General features: G+C 47.6%; 1 protein-coding gene across 6 annotated transcripts in view; it reads right to left on the bottom strand.

Annotated features, from left to right (window-relative positions):
* ATP2B2 (ATPase plasma membrane Ca2+ transporting 2) overlaps window positions 1–25347 on the bottom strand; it is a 278639-nt gene that overhangs the window by 122522 nt on the left and 130770 nt on the right. For all 6 annotated transcript variants that reach the window (XM_069735950.1, XM_069735951.1, XM_069735953.1 and 3 more), the window contains one exon: window positions 16857–17021. In XM_069735950.1, the coding sequence (XP_069592051.1) occupies window positions 16857–17021 (165 nt within the window). The remainder of the gene's footprint in view (window positions 1–16856; window positions 17022–25347) is intronic.

Raw genomic sequence — 25347 nt, 5'->3', positions numbered from 1 at the left:
TACCGCTGTGTCAAAGTGTTCCTGATTTCCTATTCTGTTGCTCGTTTGTCACTCGTAAATGTTTCAGATCACCAAACAAATGTAAATATTAATATATAAATGTCACTGCACTAGATGGAAATATCCAACATTGGTACATATATGTGTGGGTGAGGACACCAAAGGCAAGAGACAACAGAGAGAAAAAAATACTAAACAAAAGTGCAAAATTAATGAAAATACCAGCTGAGCAGCGATGTACCTGCAACAACATTATTATTATTATTTATTATTATTATAGCGCCATTTATTCCATGGCACTTTACATGTGAGAAGGGGTATACATAATAAAGCAAAGTACAATAATCTTAATCAATACAAGTCACGACTGGTACATGAGGAGAGAGGACCCTGCCCGCGAGGGCTCACAATCTACAGGGGATGGGTGAGGATACAGGAGGAGAGGACCCTGCCCGCGAGGGCTCACAATCTACAAGGGATGGGTGAGAATACAGGAGGAGAGAGGACCCTGCCCGCGAGGGCTCACAATCTACAAGGGATGGGTGAGAATACAGGAGGAGAGAGGACCCTGCCCGTGAGGGATAACAATCTACAAGGGATGGGTGAGAATACAGGAGGAGAGAGGACCCTGCCCGCGGAGGCTCACAGTCTACAAGGGACGGGTGAGGATACAGTAGGAGGAGAGAGGACCCTGCCCGCGAGGGCTCACAATCTACAAGGGATTGGTGAGGATACAGGAGGAGAGAGGACCCTGCCCGCGAGGGCTCACAGTCTACAAGGGATTGGTGAGGATACAGGAGGAGAGAGGACCCTGCCCGCGAGGGCTCACAATCTACAAGGGATGGGTGAGGATACAGGAGGAGAGAGGACCCTGCCCGCGAGGGCTCACAATCTACAAGGGATGGGTGAGAATACAGTAGGTGAGGATAGAGCTGGTCATGCAGCGGTTTGGTCGATCGGTGGTTACTGCAGGTTGTAGGCTTGCCGGAAGAGGAGGGTCTTCAAGTTATATTTGAAAGGTTTCCACGGTAGGCGAGAGTCTGATATGTTGGGGTAGAGAGTTCCAGAGTATGGGTATCAGGACTCGAAGGAAAGACCGGAAAGTGGACCCTCTGGGTTATAGTTCTAGAGCCCCCAAGGGCGAGCAGACATGATGGGACCACCCCCTATACAAAGAGCGTTATGGACAGGCCCATGGGGGATGGAACCACAATGGCTGGAGCCAAAGGGGCGATGAAGGATAAATAAAGAGATAGAAAAGACTGGGGTATGAAGACAGTGGATGAGAACAGAGGACAAACAGGCTCTATGGAATATGGGTGGTAGATGGGATCAGGAGGACCAGAGACGGAGCGGTGGCACGATGCTGGAAGAGAAAAATGAAAAAGGTAATAACAAGCAGGGATAAACGTAACTGGAAGGCACGAGTGGACACTGGGCAAGTATGGCGGAGACACTGAGCTGATACGACAGACACACAGGGTAGGTACAGGTGAGACACAGAGTAGGCACGGGTGAGACACAAGGCAGGTACGGCTGAGGCACAGGACAGGTACGGCTGACGCACAGGGCAGGTACAACGGAGGCATAGGGTAGGTATGACGGAGGCACAGGGCAGAGCGAACAGAGAAAGGGAGCCAGGGACCAAGGAGGGTACACCAGCAGGAGGGCTAGGGTAACCGCGAAAGATAGCCAGGCGTCTTACCTGTGCAGATGCCGAGAATAAATATCCGATGGGCGCCACCATGATGGGGTGGAGCCAGCGGGTCGCAACCTCCCAGAGGGCTTAACGGCGAGAAAAGCGCAACCGCACATGTGCGAAGCGCTGACGCGCCGCAAGCCTGAGAAGACAGGCGAAGAGCGACGAGGGACCCCGTCAGAGGCATGCCGGAGGCAGGCGACGGACGGGTGAGTATTCGCCAATGTGACAATGGGGGATGCGCAGGAGAAATCTTGTATGCAATTGTGGGAAGAGGAGATAAGAGGGGAATATAAAAGAAGATCTTGTGAGGATCGGAGGTTGTGTGCAGGTAAGTACTGGGAGACGAGGTCACAGATGTATGGAGGAGACAGGTTGTGGATGGCTTTGTACGTCATGGTTAGGGTTTTGTACTGGAGTCTCTGGGTGATGGGGAGCCAGTGAAGGGATTGACAGAGGGGAGAGTTTGGGGAATAGCGGGGGGACAGGTGGATTAGTCGGGAAGCAGAGTTTAGAATAGATTGGATGGGTGCAAGAGTGTTAGAGCGGAGGCCACAGAGCAGGAGGTTGCAGTAGTCAAGGCGGCAGATGATGAGGGCATGGACTAGGGTTTTTGCAAATTCTTGGTTGAGGAATGTACGGATCCGGGAAATATTTTTGAGTTGAGGTCGGCAGGAAGTGGAAAGAGCAAGGAGAGTGGGCAGCCATTTACTTTAATGGATAGGTCTATTGGGGGGAGTCAAGTGAGATGGGGAAAGATGATGAATTCTGTTTTGTCCATACTAAGTTTTAGAAATCTAGAGGAGAAGAAGGATGAAATAGCAGACAGACATTGTGGGATTCTGGTTAGTAGGATGGTGATATCTGGTCCAGAGATGTAGATCTGTGTGTCGTCGACATAGAGATGATACTGAAAGCCATGAGATTCTATGAGCTGTCCCAGGCCAAAGGTGTAAATGGAGAAGAGCAGGGGCCCAAGGACTGAACCTTGTGGGACTCCGACAGATAGGGGGCGAGGTGAGGAGGTGGTGTGTGAGTGGGAGACGCTGAATGTCCGGTCTGTTAGGTATGACAAGATCCAAGATAGGGCCAAGTCTGTGATGCCAAGGGATGGGAGGGTCTGTAGTAATAGGGAATGGTTCTCTGTGTCAAAGGCAGAAGACAGGTCCAGGAGGAGGAGGACAGAGTAGTGTCGCTTGGCCTTGTTATTTAATAGGTCATTGGTGACCTAAGTTAGGGCAGTTTCAGTGGAGTGGTGTGACTGGAAGCCAGATTGAGAGCGGTTGAAGAGGGAGCAAGAAGAGAGATGGGAGGACAGTTCAAGATGGACGTGTTGTTCCAGTAGTTTGGAGGCAAAGGGGAGAAGTGATATAGGGCGATAGCTAGATACAGAGGATGGGTCAAGAGAGGGCTTTTTGAGGATAGGTGTGATGGAGGCATGTTTAAAGCTTGAGGGGAAAACACCAGTTGTTAGTGATAGGTTGAAGAGATGGGTTAGGGTTGGGATGAAGACTGGCGAGGTTTGGGATGAAGTGGGAAGGGATCGGGTCAAGTGCACAGGTGGTGAGATGTGATCTTGAGAGTAGAGTGGAGAGTCGATCTTCTGTAATGGTGGAGAAGTTGGTTTTGGAGGAGGAGGGCTGGACAGTTAGGAGAAAGGGCTCTGGGGGTTGTTGACCAAAACTGTCTCTGATGTTATCAATCTTCTGCTTGAAAAATGAGTAAAAGTCTTCAGCTGAGATGAGTGGAGAGGGAGGAGGTGCTGGGGGACGGAGGAGAGAATTGAAGGTGTTGAATAACTGTTTAGGGTTGTGAGACAGAGGATATGAGAGATGAGAAGTAGGTTTGTTTTGCTGCAGCGAGTGAGTCCTTGAAAGTAGTGAGGGACTGTTTGAATGCCATGCTCGTTGGAGTGGGATCTTTTCCATCTCCGCTCAGCAGCCCTGGAAACTCACCTCAGTTCTTTGGTCAGGCTGGTGTGCCAACATAGGCTACGATGGAAAATATAGGAAAGGACTATATGGGCTGCAGCAATATTTGCTATTAGCAGCAGTATGGTGCACGGCAGGTTCCAGGCGTCCATTGCTCCATCTATAGAGTCAGCCTGTGTGCACCGACACAAGTTTCACACACCGCTAATTCAGCCGATTTAATCCAGTTGTACACCAGGTTGTTTGATTTATTTGTATATTTTTTCACCTTCACTGTTTCTTATATCATTTACAACCTTTTGGTTTCTAGTCCTTTCCTATATTTTCCATAGTAGCCTGTGTTGGGCTTTTTTGTTTATTTACCCATTTTACCAAGTTGGCCAAAATTGTTGCAGGTACACCGTTGCTCAGCAACAACTGTATTTTCATTGGTTTTTCACTTTTTTTTTTACTAGTTTTTCTCTCAGTTGTCTGTTGTCTTTGAGGTCCTCACCCATATATACTGTGTATTTCCATGTATATAATATATATTATATATATTTATATATTTTGATTATTATTGTTCAAACACAAAAAAAGTCTCTTTAATATGTTTACTTCACACAATAAATGTCCAAACTTCACTCAGAAGTGCATAGCATTAGTGTCCCTTTCATAGCACTACATACTACATGGCTTTAGATTGCAGTCCCTAAACACGCTAGACTTCCCTTTGTCCAGTTACCGTGGGCGACTGCAGCTCCGTATTAAAGTCTCTTACAGGTTTTCACAAGACACGATCTCCTTCAGTTTGCACAGTCACTAAACACGCTGGACCTCCCTTTGTCCAGTTTCCGTGGGCTAATGCAGCGCCGTTTCAATGTCTCTACTCACAGCTTTACTCATTTTGTTTGCACAGTACACGATATACTTAATATTGTAGTTCCTAAACACGCGAGTCTTCCTCCGACCAGTTACCGTGGGTGACTACACCACCGTGTTACTGTCTCTTTATTCACAGCTTTACTCATTTAGTTTGCCATCACTACACACACTAGTCCTCCTTCGGGCACATGACATCCACCTCTGGTTCACCTCTGGGCACAGGACTGTCCACATCCAAGACTAGTTACCGTGGACAGCAGCACTGCTGTGTTTGCTTTGGGTGCCAGGCCTTCCAGCTGCCTTGGCTGTTCGACTCCGCTTGCCTGTGTCACTTCACACACAGAGCCAGCCTTCTGCACTCTTGCTGAACACCACAATCACACTGACCCTAACACAGGCTTGACCTGACACCCCCCCACCCTATACTACAGGGCTATTAACATAGAAACCTGTGGCCTTCAGCCACATCGAAAACCTAGGCCGGGAATCATATGGACTGCATCGCTAACATACTGCAGTCAGTTTCAAAACACAATATTCCAGAGCAGGTGTTCCCTACACTAGCATGTCCAAAACTAACATTTACTATTATTATTTCTAGTCTGCATTGCAGCCACCGCTACGCCCATGACTGCCATGTATTCCTATTGACTTCATACACCTCCATGCATAACCTGGGGAGAAAAAATAGCAACCCCTACATGTGACTGCCTCACAATATACAGTGGGGCAAAAAAGTATTTAGTCAGTCAGCAATAGTGCAAGTTCCACCACTTAAAAAGATGAGAGGCGTCTGTAATTTACATCATAGGTAGACCTCAACTATGGGAGACAAACTGAGAAAAAAAAATCCAGAAAATCACATTGTCTGTTTTTTTAACATTTTATTTGCATGTTATGGTGGAAAATAAGTATTTGGTCAGAAACAAACAATCAAGATTTCTGGCTCTCACAGACCTGTAACTTCTTCTTTAAGAGTCTCCTCTTTCCTCCACTCATTACCTGTAGTAATGGCACCTGTTTAAACTTGTTATCAGTATAAAAAGACACCTGTGCACACCCTCAAACAGTCTGACTCCAAACTCCACTATGGTGAAGACCAAAGAGCTGTCAAAGGACACCAGAAACAAAATTGTAGCCCTGCACCAGGCTGGGAAGACTGAATCTGCAATAGCCAACCAGCTTGGAGTGAAGAAATCAACAGTGGGAGCAATAATTAGAAAATGGAAGACATACAAGACCACTGATAATCTCCCTCGATCTGGGGCTCCATGCAAAATCCCACCCCGTGGGGTCAGAATGATCACAAGAACGGTGAGCAAAAATCCCAGAACCACGCGGGGGGACCTAGTGAATGAACTGCAGAGAGCTGGGACCAATGTAACAAGGCCTACCATAAGTAACACACTACGCCACCATGGACTCAGATCCTGCAGTGCCAGACGTGTCCCACTGCTTAAGCCAGTACATGTCCGGGCCCGTCTGAAGTTGGCTAGAGAGCATTTGGATGATCCAGAGGAGTTTTGGGAGAATGTCCTATGGTCTGATGAAACCAAACTGGAACTGTTTGGTAGAAACACAGCTTGTCGTGTTTGCAGGAAAAAGAATACTGAGTTGCATCCATCAAACACCATACCTACTGTAAAGCATGGTGGTGGAAACATCATGCTTTGGGGCTGTTTCTCTGCAAAGGGGCCAGGACGACTGATCCGGGTACATGAAAGAATGAATGGGGCCATGTATCGTGAGATTTTGAGTGCAAACCTCCTTCCATCAGCAAGGGCATTGAAGATGAAACGTGGCTGGGTCTTTCAACATGACAATGATCCAAAGCACACCGCCAGGGCAACGAAGGAGTGGCTTCGTAAGAAACATTTCAAGGTTCTGGAGTGGCCTAGCCAGTCTCCAGATCTCAACCCTATAGAAAACCTTTGGAGGGAGTTGAAAGTCCGTGTTGCCAAGCGAAAAGCCAAAAACATCACTGCTCTAGAGGAGATCTGCATGGAGGAATGGGCCAACATACCAACAACAGTGTGTGGCAACCTTGTGAAGACTTACAGAAAACGTTTGACCTCTGTCATTGCCAACAAAGGATATATTACAAAGTATTGAGATGAAATTTTGTTTCTGACCAAATACTTATTTTCCACCATAATATGCAAATAAAATGTTAAAAAAAACAGACAATGTGGTTTTCTGGATTTTTTTTTCTCAGTTTGTCTCCCATAGTTGAGGTCTACCTATGATGTAAATTACAGACGCCTCTCATCTTTTTAAGTGGTGGAACTTGCACTATTGCTGACTGACTAAATACTTTTTTGCCCCACTGTATATAACTGTATATATATATATAGAGAGAGAGAGAGAGAGAGAGAGATTTATATATAGATATACTGTATATACACTGCTCAAAGAAATAAAGGGAACACTAAAATCCCACATCCTAGATATCACTGAATTAAATATTCCAGTTGTAAATCTTTATTCATTATATAGTGGAATGTGTTGAGAACAATAAAACCTAAAAATTATCACAACTAATATCCCACGGAGGTCTGGAGTTGGAATGATGCTCAATATCAAAGAGGAAAATGAAGTTACAGGCTGATCCAACTTCAGTGGAAATGCCTGAAGACAAGGAAATGATGCTCAGTAGTGTGTGTGGCCTCCACGTGCCTGTATGACCTCCTACAATGCCTGGGCATGCTCCTGATAAGGCAGCGGATGGTCTCCTGAGGGATCTCCTCCCAGACCTGGACTAAAGCATCCGCGAACTCTTGGACAGTCTGTGGTGCAAGGTGAAGTTGGTTGATGGTGCAAGACATGATGTCCCAGATGTGTTCAATCGGATTCAGGTCTGGAGAACGGGCGGGCCAGACCATAACTTCAATGCCTTCATCTTGCAGGAACTGCTGACACACTCCACCCACATGAGGTCTGGCATTGTCCTGCATTAGGAGGAACCCAGGGCCAACCGCACCAGCATATGGTCTCACAAGGGGTCTGAGGATCTCATCTCAGTACCTAATGGCAGTCAGGCTACCTCTGGCGAGCACATGGGGGGCTGTGTGGCCCTCCAAAAAAATGCCACCCCACACCATTACTGACCCACTGCCAAACCGGTCATGCTGAAGGATGCTGCAGACAGCAGATCGCTCTCCACGGCTTCTCCAGACTCTCACGTCTGTGACATGTGCTCAGTGTCAACCTGCTTTCATCTGTGAAGAGCACAGGGCGCCAGTGGCGAATTTGCCAATCCTGGTGTTCTGTGGCAAATGCCAAGCGTCCTGCACAGTGTTGGACTGTGAACTCAACTCCCATCTTTGGACGTCGGCACTCAGACCATCCTCATGGAGTCGGTTTCTAACCATTTGTATAGACATGCACATTTGTGGCCTGCTGGAGGTCATTTTGCAGGGCTCTGGCAGTGCTCCTCCTGTTCCTACTTGCACAAAGGCTGAGGTAGCGGTCCTGCTGCTGGGTTGTTGTCCTCCTACTGCCCCCTCCACGTTTCCTGGTGTACTGGCTTGTCTCCTGGTAGCGCCTACAGCCCCTGGACACTACGCTGACAAATACAGCAAACCTTGCCACAGCTCGCATTGATGTGCCATCCTGGATGAGCTGCACTACCTGAGCCACTTGTGTGGGTTGTAGAGTCTGTCTCAACATTCAAAAGTGACCAAAACATCAGCCAGAAAGCATTGGTACTGAGATGTGGTCTGTGGTCCCCACCTGCAGAACCATTCCTTTATTGAGGGGGTCTTGATAATTGCCAATAATTTCCATCTGTTTTCTATTCCATTTGCACAACAGCATGTGACATTGATTGTCAATCAGTGTTGTTCCTAAGTGGACAGTTTGATTTCACAGAAGTTTGATTTACTTGGGGCTAGATTCTGTTGTTTAAGTGTTCCCTTTATATTTTTGAGCAGTATATATATATATATATATATATATATATATATACACACATACATACATACACACACACACACACATACATACATACATACAGTACAGACCAAAAGTTTGGACACACTTTCTCACTTAAAGATTTTTCTGTATTTTCATGACTATAAAAATTGTACATTCACACCGAAGGCATCAAAACTATGAATTAACACATGTGGAATTATATACTTAACAAAAAAGTGTGAAACAACTGAAATTATGTCTTATATTCTAGGTTCTTCAAAGTAGCCACCTTTTGCTTTGATGACTGCTTTGCACACTCGTGGCATTCTCTTGAATTCTCGTGCATGCCCTAATCATCTCCCACCTGGACTACTGCAACATCCTCCTCTGTGGCCTACCTTCTAACACTCTGGGGTACAATATTAGTCCGCCTCCACGTGGTGCACCCTGGGTAACACTAAAGGACTAACAATCTTAACGACCAAACAATCAAATTACATCTAGATCTCTTGGTCAATATATTTTACATCATTTCGACTCTGATTTCTGTTTCCTTTCCTTTGTCCCCTTTCAATCACTTTTTATTGTTTGTTATTCATTCTTGTATGATGTTAAAATATATGTTCATACGATTAAATAAATCTAACACTCTCGCACCCCTCCAGTCCGTCCTTAACTCTGCTGCCCGACTAATTCATCTCTCCCCTAATTACAGTCCTACTTCCCCTCTTTGCAGATCCCTTCACTGGCTCCCAATTTCCCAGCGTATCCAGTTTAAACTACTAACACTGACCTACAAAGCCATCCACAACCTTTCTCCTCGGTATATTTCCAAACTAATCTCTCAATATCTTCCCTCACGTAATCTCCAGTCCTCCCAAGACCTCCTCCTTTCCTCCATGCTTATTTGCTCCTCACCCAATCGCCTCCAAGACTTCTCCCGAATATCCCCCATCCTCTGGAATTCTGTGCCCCAACAAGTCCGGTTATCCACTTTTGGATCCTTCGAAAGAAACCTAAAAATCCACCTCTTCAAGGAAGCTTACAGCCTATAAAGACCACACGGCCACCCAACACCATCGGAGCTACTGCCGACCTACTGTCTCCTTCCCCACCATCCTGTAATGTAAGCCCGCAAGGGCAGGGTCCTCGCCCCTCTGTATCAGTCCGTCATTGTTAGTTTACTGTAAGTGATATTTGTATTTTGATGTAACCCCTTCTCATGTACAGACCATGGAATTAATGGTGCTATAGAAATAAATAATAATATAAATACCGTATATATCTTTTGTTCATGTGCCAAATGCTGCATATTTCCTTCTAGAGCAGTGGCTTTTATATATTTGGTTTGGTATTTTACCTCTACACCACCAGGGATGTTTTGTCACTTTGCTGCTTTTAGCATTACCTTTTGGAGTTTGAACAAGCGCAGGAGTTTCCTTTTATTCCTTCTAAACATAAATATTAGACAAAGATAACACAATAATCACAAAATGCTGATTATAAATGAAGGTCTTTATTATTAAGGGAAAAAGAAATCCAAACCTGCAGGGCCCTGTGTGAAAAAGTGATTGCCCCCATCCTCCTTAAACTCTTGATGCCGCAGCCCTTTTTCATTTCTTGCGTTTCTGTATTTCGCTCCCCTTCTTTCCAGAGCCATAACTTTTTAATTTTTCCGCCAATATGGCCGTGTGATGGCTTAGCTTTTGTGGGACGAGTTGTACTTTTAAAACAACACCATTGGTTTTTACCATATCATGTACTTGAAAACAGGAAAAAATTCCAAGTGCGGTGAAACTGCAAAAAAAGTGCAATTCCTCAAAAGAGAATTGCACCATTTTCCGATACCCGTAGCGTCTCCATTTTTCGTGATCTGGGGTCGGGTGAGGGCTTATTTTTTGCGCACCGAGCTGGCATTTTTAATACCATTTTTAAATCGCCAATTATTGCATTTTAATGCAATGTTGCGGTGTCCAAAAAAGTGATTCTGGAGTTTTTTTCACTACGCCGTTTATCGCAGACTAATTATTTTATAGCTTGATAGGCACGGCGATTCTAAACACGGCAATATCAAATGTTTTTTTATTTTAATTATTGTTTTACTTTCAATGGGGCAAATGGGGGCGATTTGAAATTTTATTTAAAATTTTTTTTTAAATATTTTAAAAAAATTAAATTTAATTTTCACTTGCTTCAATAGTCTCCATGGGAGACTAGAAGCTGCAGTTGTCGAATCGCCTGTGCTACACACAGGTGATGATCAGATTGCCGGTGTGTAGCAGAAATGCTCTCTTGCTATGAGTGCAGACTGCTGGGCAGCGCTCATAACAATCCGGCAATGACAACCACAGGGGTCTCCTGCAGACCTTGGGTTGTCATGCCAACCCATCGGCAACCCACGGTCATGTGACTCGGGCACCGATGGGATTAGTGATGCGCTTCTGGCACAAGCACATTAAATGCCGCTGTCAGAGATGGAAAACTGCAGCTAATGTGAACAATGGTGAAACAGTGAGCGATAGCTAGGTCGCACTGAGCTACACATCACTCAGTGTATAGCACACGAGGCTGTGTCACTCGCACACAGCAATGGAAAATATGCTCTGCAGTAGAGCTATGTCACTCGCACACAGTAACAGAGCAGGTATGGCGCTAAACATGATCCCTGTTAACCTCACAGGAGAATGCAATCCTCACGGGGTGAGGGAACAGGTAGTGGACACAATCACAGCGTGTGCACGCACACAAACTCCTCTCCGGAGGTGCCGGAATTCTAAAGGCTATACGCCTGCCCTGAATTCATAAAAACTCCTCTCCGGAGGTGCCAGAATTCTAAAGGCTATATGCCTGCCCTGAATTCATCCAAACTCCTTTCCGGAGGTGCCAGAATTCTAAAGGCTATACACCTGCCCTGAATTCATCCAAACTCCTCTCCGGAGGTGCCAGAATTCTAAAGGCCCTGAGCACACGCAGAGAAGTCCACACTACAGTTATGTTCCACACACACATATGATATAAATGATCTTAGTGCGCCAACGCACGCTCCAGGAAACCTTTTATATGTTCCTGTTCAAGCCCAGTCAGACAGGACCTTGCTCGTGGACCAATCCAGAACTGCCATGTCACCCGAGCAGCTGACAACCGACCACCAATGAGAGATCGCCACCTCACGAGCATGCTCAGTAGGGTGATTTCTGGACTTAGCTTCTAGAACACCTGTTCGTCGCTGCATATTGCTAGTTACTACAGCTTTGGCTGGAGAGCCAGCAGTAACCAAGCGAACAGCACGAGTCCGGGCAAGATGCTGAGACCGACATCTTTGCTGAGCAGCTCCCAGTGCGGTCGGAGTAGAATGGGAGACTGCAGAGGCAGACAAGGCTTGGGATCTACCCTGTGCAGTGAGAGAATCCTAGCACCTAACACATGTCAGTTGTTCAAAACAGCTGACATATGCCGGGAAAGATGTGGGTTCAGTGCCAGAGCCCACATCAAAGGGGGGGACACAACATGCGCAGTATATATACGGTGTATGCCGTGAAGGGTATATTAACTGTGGTTTATCACATATTTAGGATGCTGAGTTCACATTCCCTAGCCACACCCAGACCCGATTACTGCCACATCTCTTCTCAATCAAGAAATCACTTAAACAGGACCTGCCTGACAAACTGTAGTAGACCAAAATATCCTCAAAAGCTAAACATCATGCCGCAATCCAAAGAAATTATGGAACAAATGATATATTGATATATCAGTCTGGAAAAGGTTATAGGTTATAAAGCCATTTCTAAAGCTTCGGGACTACAGTGAGAGCCATTATCCACATATGACAATAATATGGAACAGTGGTGAACTTTCCCAGGAGTGGCCGGCTGACCAAACTTACACCATGAGGGCAGCGACAACTTATCCAAGAGATCACAATAGACCCCATAACAACATACAAAGAACTGCAGGCCTCACTTGCCTTAGTTAAGGTTAGTGTTCATGACTCCACCATAAGAAAGAGACTGGGCATGAATGGCAGAGTTCAAAGACGAAAACCACTGCTGAACAATAGGAACATAAAGGCTCATCTCAGTTTTGTCAGAAAACATTTTTATGAACCTCAAGACTTTATGGAGAATTCTCTGTGGACTGACGAGAGAAAAGTTGAACTTTTTGGAAGGCCTATGTCCCATAACATCTGGCATAGAAGTAACACTGCATATCAGAAAAGGAACATCATTCCAACGGTAGCATATGGTGGTGGCAGTGAGGTGGTCTGGGGCTGTTTTGCTGCTTCAGGACTTGGAAGACTTACTGTGGTAAATGGAACCATGAATTCTGCTGTCTACCAAAAATTCCTGAAGGAGAATGTTCGGCCATCTGTTTGTGACCTCAAGTTGAAGCACACTTGGGTAATGCAGCAGGATAATGATCCAAAACACACCAGCAAGTCCACCTCAGAATGGCTTAAGAAAAACAAAATTAAGACTTTGGAGTGGCCTAGTCAAAGTCCTGACCTTAATGCGATTGAGATGCTGTGGCATGACCTTAAAAAGGCAGTTCATACTTGGAAACCCTCCAATGTGGCTGTATTACAACAATTCTACAAGATGAGTGGCCACAATTCCTCCAGAGTGTTGTAAAGACTCATTGCCAGTTATCAAAGACACTTCATTGCAGTTGATGCTGCTAAGTGCCGCTCAACCAGGTATTAGGTTTAGGGGGCAATCACTTTTTCACACAGGGCCCTTTGGATTTCTTTTCCCCTTAACAATAAAGACCTTTATTTATAAACTGCATTTTGTGATTACTTGAGTTATCTTTGTGTAATATTTATATTTGTTTGGTGAATACTTTTTCACACAACTGTATATGGCCGCAGGTGATAGGAAGCTGAATAACATGATACTTTGGATTACTCTTGAATAAAACATCAGATCGCAAATATCAGAGTTTTCTTTTATGTAAATGAGCTGTTCTGAGTCATGGGCGGAGCATAGTTTTCCCTGAGACTCCACCTCCAGAGCTTATTGTAAATGTAATGAGGCATCATCAATGTGAGACATGTAGAGGAAAGCAGTATATAGCATAATCAGTGGAACACAGCGCCTCATGGGAAAAGCAGGGTCAGCATTACCCATATATAGAGCGCACGGAGTCCTTCTTGGTATGTAGTCCAATGTATAGAGATATAAAAGACAGCGCCCCACATGTTGGTGAAATAAATCACAACTTATTCTGCCTTCTCTGGCGACGTTTCAATCCCAAAGATGCATGAAAAAGATCTTTGGGATCGAAACGTCGCCACAGAAGGCAGAATAAATTGTGATTTATTTCACCAACATGTGAGGCGCTGTCTTTTATATCTGTATACAATGTAGAGGAAAGCAGACTGTCAGTTAACACATGTCTCACACTGGTAACGCCCTCTTTTATTTATAATAAGCTCTGGAGGCATAGTCTTGGGGAGATCTATGTCCTGCACATAGCAGCTCATTTGCATATAAGAAAAGCGTGGATTTCTCAGGAATTAGACATTGGATCAAAAATATCAAAGTATCATGTTATTCAGCTTCCTATCAACTGTATATTGTAGACAGGCAGGAAGATGGCGTCTGCTGCCAACAGGTCCAAAACAGAGCAGATGTGTCACTGAGATACTAGGCCTCGGTGATGTGACAGCAGGAACGGGCTTTAGTTTAATGGAGCCGCATGGGGGCAGTTTCAGGAATGACTAATGTACGTAGGTGGAACCGGTCAATCCCATCCTCCAATCTATCAGGTGCTGCTGGGACCGGATGTGGAGCTGCTCACAAGGGGCTCGATGTGGAGCTGCTCACGACGGACTCGAGGTGGAGCTGCTCACAAGGGGCTCGATGTGGAGCTGCTCACAAGGGGCTCGAGGTGGAGCTGCTCACAAGGGGCTCAAGGTGGAGCTGCTCACAAGGGGCTCGAGGTGGAGCTGCTCACAAGGGGCTCGAGGTGGAGCTGCTCACAAGGGGCTCAATGTGGAGCTGCTCACGACGGGCTCGAGGTGGAGCTGCTCACAAGGGGCTCGAGGTGGAGCTGCTCACGACGGGCTCGATATGGAGCTGCTCACGACGGGCTCGAGGTGGAGCTGCTCACAAGGGGCTCGAGGTGGAGCTGCTCACGACGGGCTCGAGGTGGAGCTGCTCACAAGGAGCTCGAGGTGGAGCTGCTCACGACGGGCTCGAGGTGGAGCTGCTCACAAGGGGCTCGAGGTGGAGCTGCTCACAAGGGGCTCGAGGTGGAGCTGCTCACAAGGGGCTCGAGGTGGAGCTGCTCACAAGGGGCTCGAGGTGGAGCTGCTCACAAGGGGTTCGAGGTGGAGCTGCTCACAAGGGGCTCGAGGTGGAGCTGCTCACGAGGGGCTCGAGGTGGAGCTGCTCACAAGGGGCTCGAGGTGGAGCTGCTCACAAGGGGCTCGAGGTGGAGCTGCTCACAAGGGGCTCGATGTGGAGCTGCTCACAAGGGGCTCGAGGTGGAGCCGCTCACGACGGGCTCGATATGGAGCTGCTCACGACGGGCTCGAGGTGGAGCTGCTCACGATGGGCTCGAGGTGGAGCTGCTCACAAGGGGCTCGAGGTGGAGCTGCTCACAAGGGGCTCGAGGTGGAGCTGCTCACGACGGGCTCGAGGTGGAGCTGCTCTCAACTGGCTCGAGGTGGAGCTGCTCACAAGGGGCTCGAGGTGGAGCTGCTCACGACGGGCTCGAGGTGGAGCTGCTCACAAGGGATTGGATATGGAGCTGCTCACGACGTTCTCTATATAGAGCTGCTCACGACGGGCTCGATGTAGAGCTGCTCACGACGGGCTCGAGGTGGAGCTGCTCACAAGGGGCTCGAGGTGGAGCTGCTCACAAGGGGCTCGAGGTGGAGCTGCTCACGACGGGCTCGAGGTGGAGCTGCTCTCAACTGGCTCGAGGTGGAGCTGCTCACAAGGGGCTCGAGGTGGAGCTGCTCACGACGGGCTCGAGGTGGAGCTGCTCACAAGGGATTGGATATGGAGCTGCTCACGACGTTCTCTATATAGAGCTGCTCACGACGGGCTCGATGTAGAGCTGCTCACGACGGGCTCGATGTAGAGATGCTCACGACGGGCTCGATGTAGAGCTGCTCACGACGGGCTCGATGTAGAGCTGCTCACGATGGGCTCGATGTGGAGCTGCTCACCAGGGATTGGATGTGGAGCTGCTCACAAGGGGCTCGAGGTGGAGCTGCTCACAAGTGGCTCGAGGTGGAGCTGCTCACAAGGGGCTCGAGGTGGAGCTGCTCACGACGGGCTCGAGGTGGAGCTGCTCACAAGGGATTGGATGTGGAGCTGCTCACAAGGGGCTCGAGGTGGAGCTGCTCACGACGGGCTCGATGTGGAGCTGCTCTTTAGAAGCTGGATGTGGACCTGGTCACAAGGGTCTGGATGTGGAGCTGGAGCACCTCCTGAACATAGGTCTGTGTGGAGGATGAAGGACCCTGATTATATTGGACAGTTTCTCCTTGAGACTGCCAGTGAAGGACTGTTAGCTAAACAGGTGAGCCCGGGACATGGATGGACATTTGTTCATTTTGTTCACTTCATGCTAAAGTTTATGAACGTGCAATAAACTTTCCTGCTTGCACCAAGAAGTTTATTGCTTGCGTGAACACTACCAAGCTGCCTGAAAGCGAGGGAATCTCTACAATGTCCATATAGACAGCTCAGGAGGGACAATACTACTAAAAGATTCCTTATAAAGTTTCATCATTGTGGAATATGATATGAAAACAAGAAACAAACTCAATCAAAAACATGGCTTTCTGGCCACAGAAACACGGGACTACCAGCACAAGACTTACCAGGGCAGATTATCCCTACAGTCCTGACCCTGGATGTATCTCATCCTGTCTACCCCATAATAACCCGGACTACATGAAAGGAGCATTAATGCAGGTTTCTAGCCAAGGATCGAGATCAGTGAAGTCTTCGGAGAAAACTGATGTGATACAATAATGCGGGAGAAACATCTTCAAAGAGGAACCATGACAGACTCTGCACCACTACTACAGGCCCAAAAGACTAAGAGGCGCAGAGACAGCAGATGTATATAGGGAAGACCCCATATTATCCATCGCTCTCCCCCATTATTGTACGTTCCCCAGTGTATACAGGAGATGTGCTGATAACATGTACTGTATATCGGGCAGACCCCATATTATCCATTTTTCTCCCCCATTATTGTACGCTCCCCAGATCGTCCAGTTTTGGTCACAGATTGCTCTGGGTAATTCCCCCCACATATTTTTCACTGATCTATCATCTGTTGATCTGTTGATTATCTGTTGATGAAAGTGAGACAATCATTAGGGGCCCACGTTTTCCAGACCTGAATTAAACAGATTTGGAAAGTCCAGAAGGCGCAGCTTTCATGCTGGCCATCGTTAATACAACACAGTGATGGCCTACCAGCTTTTCCAATCTGCACTGCCAGTTTTGTTAGCTTTCCTTGCAGAACAGACTTCTCCTTCTTATGTGGATTTGGTTTCTTCTTATCCTTGTTTTCTCCATCACCGCCCTCTGCACTTTTCAAAGGCTGCATCTCCATGGCCGCTGCTCCATCTTGCTGTTTGGCTGTCAGATCAGAAGGTTATAGTCAGTATAGACAAGTGGACTGCAATATCTCAATCTCTCCTAAAGTAAGGCCCCCAAAAGATTGGTTAGGGACTATCCTTCCTAACAAACAGCTGCAGGACCTGCTTGCTTATAATTTATAGACTAAACTGAGGCAGAAAGCTGCAGTGAGAGTTATTAGTGGGATTAAAGGTCCATCTACAATGGAGAATGAAGATGAAAGAGCCAGTTCTGGGGGAGTAAGCTGAAGTAAAAGCCACTAACTGGAATGAAGCAGCAGCATCAAGAGCAACTATTGGGAACGTCGCCGCAATAAGAGCAACTACTGGGAACATAGTCACAATGAGAGCAACTACTGGGAACGTAGCCGCAATAAGAGCCATTACTGGGAACGTAGTCACAATGAGAGCAACTACTGGGAACGTAGTCACAATGAGAGCAACTACTGGGAACGTAGCCGCAATAAGAGCAACTACTGGGAACGTAGTCACAATGAGAGCAACTACTGGGAACGTAGCCGCAATAAGATCCATTACTGGGAACGTAGTCACAATGAGAGCAACTACTGGGAACGTAGTCACAATGAGAGCAACTACTGGGAACGTAGCCGCAATAAGAGCAACTACTGGGAACGTAGCCGCAATAAGAGCAACTACTGGGAACGTAGTCACAATGAGAGCAACTACTGGGAATGTAGCCGCAATAAGAGCAACTACTGGGAACGTAGCCGCAATGAGAGCCACTAGTCTACCGGGAACGTAGTCACAATGAGAGCTACTTCTGGGAACGTTGCCGCAATAAGAGCAACTACTGGGAACGTAGTCACAATGAGAGCCAGTACCGGGAACGTAGTCACAATGAGAGCAACTACTGGGAACGTAGTCACAATAAGAGCAACTACTGGGAACGTAGCCGCTATAAGAGCAACTACTGGAAACGTAGTCACAATGAGAGCAACTACCGGGAACGTAGTCACAATGAGAGCAACTACTGGGAACGTAGCCGCAATAAGAGCAACTACTGGGAACGTAGCCGCAATAAGAGCAACTACTGGGAACGTAGTCACAATGAGAGCAACTACTGGGAATGTAGCCGCAATAAGAGCAACTACTGGGAACGTAGCCGCAATGAGAGCCACTAGTCTACCGGGAACGTAGTCACAATGAGAGCTACTTCTGGGAACGTTGCCGCAATAAGAGCAACTACTGGGAACGTAGTCACAATGAGAGCCACTACTGGGAACGTAGCCACAATGAGAGGCACTAGTCTACCGGGAACGTAGTCACAATGAGAGCCACTATTGGGAACGTAGTCACAATGAGAGCCACTACTGGGAACGTAGCCGCAATGAGAGGCACTAGTCTACCGGGAACGTAGTCACAATGAGAGCTACTTCTGAGAAAGTCGCCGCAATAAGAGCAACTACCGGGAACGTAGTCACAATGAGAGCCACTACCGGGAACGTAGTCACAATGATAGCAACTACTGGGAACGTAGTCACAATGAGAGCTACTTCTGGGAACATAGCCGCAATAAGAGCAACTACCGGGAACGTAGTCACAATGAGAGCCACTACCGGGAACGTCGCCGCAATAAGAGCCACTACTGGAAAGTCACCACAATAACAGCCACTACTGGGAACGTCGCCGCAATAAGAGCCACTACCGGGAACGTAGCCGCAATGAGAGCCACTACCGGGAACGTAGCCAGAATGAACCACTACCGGAAACGTAGCCAAAGTATGAGCCACTACTGAAAAGTTGCCACAATAAGAGCTACTTCTGGGAACATTGCCGCAATAAGAGCCACTACTGGGAACGTCGCCACAATAAGAGCAACTTCTGGGAACGTCGCCGCAATATGAGCCACTGCTGGGAAAGTCGCCGCAATAAGAGCCACTACTGAGAACGTAGCCAGAATGGGAGCCACTACTGGGAACGTAGCTGCAATGAGAGCCACTACCAGGAACATAGCCAAAATGCGAGCCACTACCGGGAACGTAGCCAGAATGCAAGCCACTACCGGGAACATAGCCAGAATGAGAGCCACTACCGGGAACGTCGCCGCAATAAGAGCAACTACTGGGAACGTCGCCGCAATAAGAGCCACTACTGGGAACGTCGCCGCAATAAGAGCCACTACCGAGAACGTAGCCAGAATGGGAGCCACTACTGGGAATGTAGCCAGAATGAGAGCCACTACCGGAAACATAGCCACAAAGAGAGACACTACAGGGAACATGGTCACAATGAGAGCCACTACTAGGAACATAGCCGCAATAAGAGCCACTACTGGGAATGTCGCCGCAATAAGAGCAACTACTGGGACCGTATCCACAAAGAGCCACCACCGGGAACGTAGTCACAATGAGAGACACTATTGGGAACATTGCCGCAATAAGAGCCACTACTGGGAATGTAGCCCCAATGAGAGCCACTACTGGGAACATACCCGCAATGAGAGCCACTACTGGGAATGCAGCCGCAACAAGACCTACTACTGGGAACGTAGCGATAACGAGAGCCACTACCAGGAATGTAGCCACAATAGGAGACACTAATGAGTACGTAGCCACAACAAGAGTGACTACTGGGAATGTAGCCACAACAATAGCCTCTACCAGGAAAACAGTAAAGCCGGTTTCACATGTCAGTGGCTCCGGTATGTGAGGTAACAGTTTCCTCACGTACCAGAGCCACTGACACACGTAGACACATTAAAATCAATGCATCTGTGGAGATGTCATTGATTTTTTGCGGACCGTGTCTCCGTGTGCCAAACACGGAGACATGTCAGTGTTCGTGGGAGCGCACGTATTACACGGACCCATTAAAGTCAATGGGTCCGTGTAAAACACGTACCGCACACGGACGTTGTCCGTGTGCAGTCCGCGTGCCGTGCAAGAGACAGCGCTCTAGTAAGCGCTGTCCCCTCCACATGGTGCTGAAGCCGCGATTCATATCTTCTGTGCAGCAGCGTTTGCTGTAAAGAAGATATGAATAATCCATTTTTTTAGTGGTTTTTCGTGTTTAAGATAAAGCTCCATGTCCCCACCCCGTGTGCGGCTCCCCTTCTCCCCCCCCCGCTGTTCTGAAAATACTCACCCAGCTCCCTCGTTGGCTGTCGCTGCTTCCTGTTCTGGCCGCATCTTCTCCTGTATGCGGTCACGTGGGGCCGCCGATTAGAGTCATGAATATGTGGCTCCACCTCCCATAGGGGTGGAGCTGCATATTCATTACTGTAAATGAGCAGCCCCACGTGACCGCATACAGGAGAAGATGCGGCCAGAACAGGAAGCAGCGACAGCCAACGAGGGAGCTGGGTGAGTATTTTCAGAACAGCGTGGGGGGGCACAGGGGGTGGGGACATGGAGCTTTATTTTAAACACGAAAAACCACTAAAAAATGGATTATTCATATCTTCTTTACAGCAAACGCTGCTGCACAGAAGATATGAATGGGGCTTCAGCACGATGCAGGGGACAGCGCTAAACTTTAGCGCTGTCTCCGGCACGGTGCGTGTGGTACCCAGTGGGCACACGAGCGGCACACGTGTGCCACACTGATGTACCACAGAAACGCACCGGCACACGGACACGGATAATTCCGGTACCGATTTTTCCGGTACCGGAATTATCTGGACGTGTGAGACTGGCCTAACAGGAATAGCCAGTATTGCAGGACAAAGCTGGAATAAAAGCAGAAAAACAAAGTAGCAGCATCAAGAGCCTCTCCTGAGAACATGGCCGCAGTGAGAGCCATTACCAGGAGTGTATCCACAATGAGATCCACTACCAGGAGCGTTTCCACAACGCGATCCGATACCGGAAACGTAGTTACAACGAGAGCCTGTACTGGGAACATAGCCGTAATAAAATCCTCTACTGGCAATGCAGCTGCAACGAGAGACACCACTGAAGTATTTTGGAAACTGCAGCTATTGGACATTTTTAGATGGCTGCTGATCCTTATTTTTGCAATGATCGACCCAGTCCAAACAACGTACGAGTGACGAGCATTTTGGCCTGTGGCATTTTTTTGTGGGTCTGTGACGTATTTTCTGGGATTATGCGTCAGATGTTTTATGAAGTATTAGAAGCTTGAAGATGTTTTTAAAGGAAAATGCCGCACTGCCTGCCCACTTGTGATGCCTCCAGCCTCTCCAAATTTTTCTAGGCTCCACTTTCTGGTGGGAGGAACAAACTTGGGGACATTTTAGGATTGTTTTTATGTGTTCTTGTTGGAGTCTGGGCAGGATGTACTAGTATACATTCATGGCCGAAAGTGTTGGCACTGATGAAGTATGAAATGAGTTTTTCTCCCAGGAAATAACTGTTCATTTTCACATGTTTTGTACACATGTTTAAATAGAAAAAAAGGACCATACATCTAAACTAGTGTGAACAGGCGCCAACCAAAAAAAGCATATACGCAACCAATAGTAGTCTTTAGTCTGCAGTGTGATTCCTAGAAGTGTGTCCTAGAAGTGTGAAGATTAATATTAGAATTAAAACCAGATAGATGTATACAGACTGTGTCCTGCTATCTGCCACCATCGCACTCTAACCAGCATGTCTATTCTTCCGACAGGTATGTTCATTCACCCAGCTCTGCTGCTGTCTGTCTATGAAGCGCACATAGTACATCACCCAGCTTTGCACATAGACTTTCCTCTGCTCCTAGCATTCACATGGTATGCCTTCCAGCTAACCCCAGCTTTACCCCACCCATATTATTTATGACCTTGTTTACTCTGGCCTGATTGTATGCATCTGGTCCACCGTTAATTCTCTGACCAAGATGAACTGAGACCACTCCTCTCTGCTTCACGCCTGAATGCACTTAGTTGTACATATATTGCATAGTACAAGTCTGCATAGACTTCAGTCTGCAGTGTGATTCCTATAAGTGTGTCCTAGAAGTGTGAAGATTAATTTTAGAATTAGAACCAGAAGGGAACTGAAGGTAACTGGCCAGTCACTGTAAACAATGTTTCTGTTTGTAGTCACTCTCACCCCTATAATCCTTTACTTTCTGTAAACTCCCCTAATCCCTACTCCTAGTAAGGAACTGTTCATCTCCTCTTCAATCCTCCACATCCACCTCACCTCCTCGTAAAAACTGTTCCTTAACATACAATCCTCTGTCTCCAAGCACAGACAGCCCCCTCATGCCCTCTCCTGCTCCCACCTGCTAACACTTTCTCTGCTCCTTCTCATTGCTGGTGATATCTCTCCAAATCCTGGTCCTCCTCCCCACTTCCCCACAGTCAGTTCTACCTCCCATCCACGCTCTATCACAACCTTCCGTAACCTCTCTAACCTTATACCCATTCACCCAGCCCCCGCTTCCTCAGTCCCACTAAAAGGAGCTCTGTGGAACGCTCGCTCTGTCTGCAACAAGCTTTCCTACATCCATGATCTTTTTGTTACTACCAAACTTTCCTTCCTCGCCATCACCGAAACCTGGCTCACCCCCTCTGACACAGCCTCCCCTGCTGCACTCTCTTACGGTGGCTTCCACCTTTCTCACACACCCCGCCCCAGCAGCAAACATGGCGGAGGTTTTCTCCTGTCAGATACCTGCTCCTTCACCCCAATCCCACTGCCTCCCTCTGTTACCCTCCCTTCCATTGAGGTGCACTGTGTGTGCATCTACTCCCCCTACAACCTCCAACTGGCTGTCATCTACCGTCCCACAGGGCCAGCCACCACCTTCTTTGACCACTTCACCACCTGGCTACTTCATTTCCTTTCCGCGAACATCCCTATTATCATCATGGGCGACTTCAACATCCCCATTGACACTTCCCTCTCAGCTGCCACTAAACTTCTATCTCTCACTTCCTCCTTCGTCCTCACTCAATGGTCTTCTACAGCCACCCACAAAGATGGCCACACACTGGACCTCATCTTCACCCGCCTCTGCTCCCTATCTAACCTCTCTAACTCACCTCTTCCTCTCTCTGACCACAACCTTCTCACATTCTCTTCCCTTTCCACTCCTTGTCTACAATCCCCACCCCACAAACTTACACACCCTCGCAGAAATCTTTAACACCTTGACCTACACTCATTCTCTAAATCCCTCCTCCCTCTCATAGATATAAGTTCCTTACACAATGCGGATGACACTGCTGCTCTATATAACACCACAATAGCTGTAGCTTTGGAATCTGCTGCCCCAATTACACATACCAAAGCTCGCAAAATCAACAGACAACCCTGGCACACTAGCCTGACCAAAGAACTGAGGCGAGCTTCCAGGGCTGCTGAGCGCAGATGGAAAAGATCACACTCCAACGAGCACTTCATCACATTAAAACAGTCCCTCACTACTTTCAAGACCACACTCGCCACAGCTAAACAAACCTACTTCTCATCTCTCATATTCTCCCTGTCTCACAAGCCTAAACAGTTGTTCATCACCTTCAATTCTCTCCTCCGTCCCCCAGCACCTCCCTCCCGACTCATCTCAGCTGAAGACTTTGCCTCATTTCTCAAGCAGAAGATTGATAACATCAGATAGAGACAGTTTTGGTCAACAACCCCCAGAGCCCTTCCTCCTGACTTCCCAGCCCTCCACCTCCAAAACCAACTTCTCCACCAATACAGAAGATCGACTCTCCACTCTACTTTCAAGATCGCATCTCACCACCTGGGCATTTGACCCGATCCCATCCCACTTCATCCCAAACCTCACCACAGTCTTCATCCCAACCCTAACCCATCTCTTCAACCTATCACTAACAACTGGTGTTTTCCCTTCAAGCTTTAAACATGCCTCCATCACACCTATCCTCAAAAAAACCTCTCTTGACCCATCCTCTGTATCTAGCTATCGCCCTATATCACTTCTCCCCTATGCCTCCAAGCTACTGGAACAACACGTCTACCTTGAACTGTCCTCCCATCTCTCTTCTTGCTCCTTCTTCGACCGCTTACAATCTGGCTTCCAATCACACTACTCCACTGAAACTGCCCTAACTAAGGTCACCAATGACCTCTTAACCGCCAAGAGCAAGCGACACTACTCTGTCCTCCTCCTCTTGGACCTGTCGGCTGCCTTTGACACAGTGGACCATTCCCTATTACTACAGACCCTCTCATCCCTTGGCATCAGACTTGGCCCTATCCTGGATCTCGTCACACCTAACAGACCAGACATTCAGCGTCTCCCACTCACACACCACCTCCTCACCTCGCCCCCTATCTGTCGGAGTCCCACAAGGTTCAGTCCTTGGGCAACTGCTCTTCTCCATTTACACCTTTGGCCTGGGACAGCTCATAGAATCTTAGTAAAACAGGATGATACCGCGCTAAAGGGAAATGTCTGTGCTGAGGAATCTATATACCAATAGGTGGAGTATACAAAAGTTGCCCCTTTTTATAAACTCCCCGCTGAGTCCCTGCTACATGTGATGGGAAAAAGTGGAAGGATAAGTGCACTGTGATAAATACTATGCTGAGCACAACGTGGTACCAGAGGTGTTGGCACTAACCAATACGAGTCTGACTCACTAAGGTCTGATGATAGACGTAGTGCCAGAGGTACCAAGGATCCGAGCGCCTGGAAAGTGAGTCCAGCACATGAGACGCTGATCCCACCGGCCGGGACGTTCCTGGTTTCCACGCCGACTCACCGCCTTCCTGTTTGGCTGCTGCCACCTGGCGCTGGCTTCCTCGCCCGGTACCTGTTCCTCAGGAGCAGCATCTCATGTGTTGGACTCACTTTCCAGGCGCTCGGATCCTTGGTACCTCTGGCACTACGTCTATCATCAGACCTTAGTGAGTCAGACTCATATTGGTTAGTGCCAACACCTCTGGTACCACGTTGTGCTCAGCATAGTATTTATCACAGTGCACTTATCCTTCCACTTTTTCCCATCACATGTAGCAGGGACTCAGTGGGGAGTTTATTAAAAGGGGCAATTTTTGTATACTCCACCTATTGGTATATAGATTCCTCAGCACAGACATTTCCCTTTAGCGCGGTATCATCCTGTTTTACTAATATTGTTTACTTACATTGACAGCCCTGGCATCTGGCTGTTTTGATACCAGCAGCAAAGGGTATCTTTTCTATTGGTAGCGCTGGTGTTTTCCTTGGTTGTATAAGCTCATAGAATCTTAGGGCTTTCAGTATAATCTCTATGCTGATGACACACAGATCTACATCTCTGGACCAGATATCACCTCCCTACTAACCAGAATCCCTCAATGTCTGTCCACTATTTCATCCTTCTTCTCCGCTAGATTTCTGAAACTTAACATGGACAAAACAGAATTCATCATCTTTCCCCCATCTCACGAGACCCCCCCAACGAA

Source organism: Ranitomeya imitator, chromosome 8 (genome assembly GCF_032444005.1).
Source record: "Ranitomeya imitator isolate aRanImi1 chromosome 8, aRanImi1.pri, whole genome shotgun sequence".
Classification (NCBI taxonomy): domain Eukaryota; kingdom Metazoa; phylum Chordata; class Amphibia; order Anura; family Dendrobatidae; genus Ranitomeya; species Ranitomeya imitator.
Note: the sequence above shows the minus strand (reverse complement) of the source record. Positions and strands in the feature narration are given on the sequence as shown.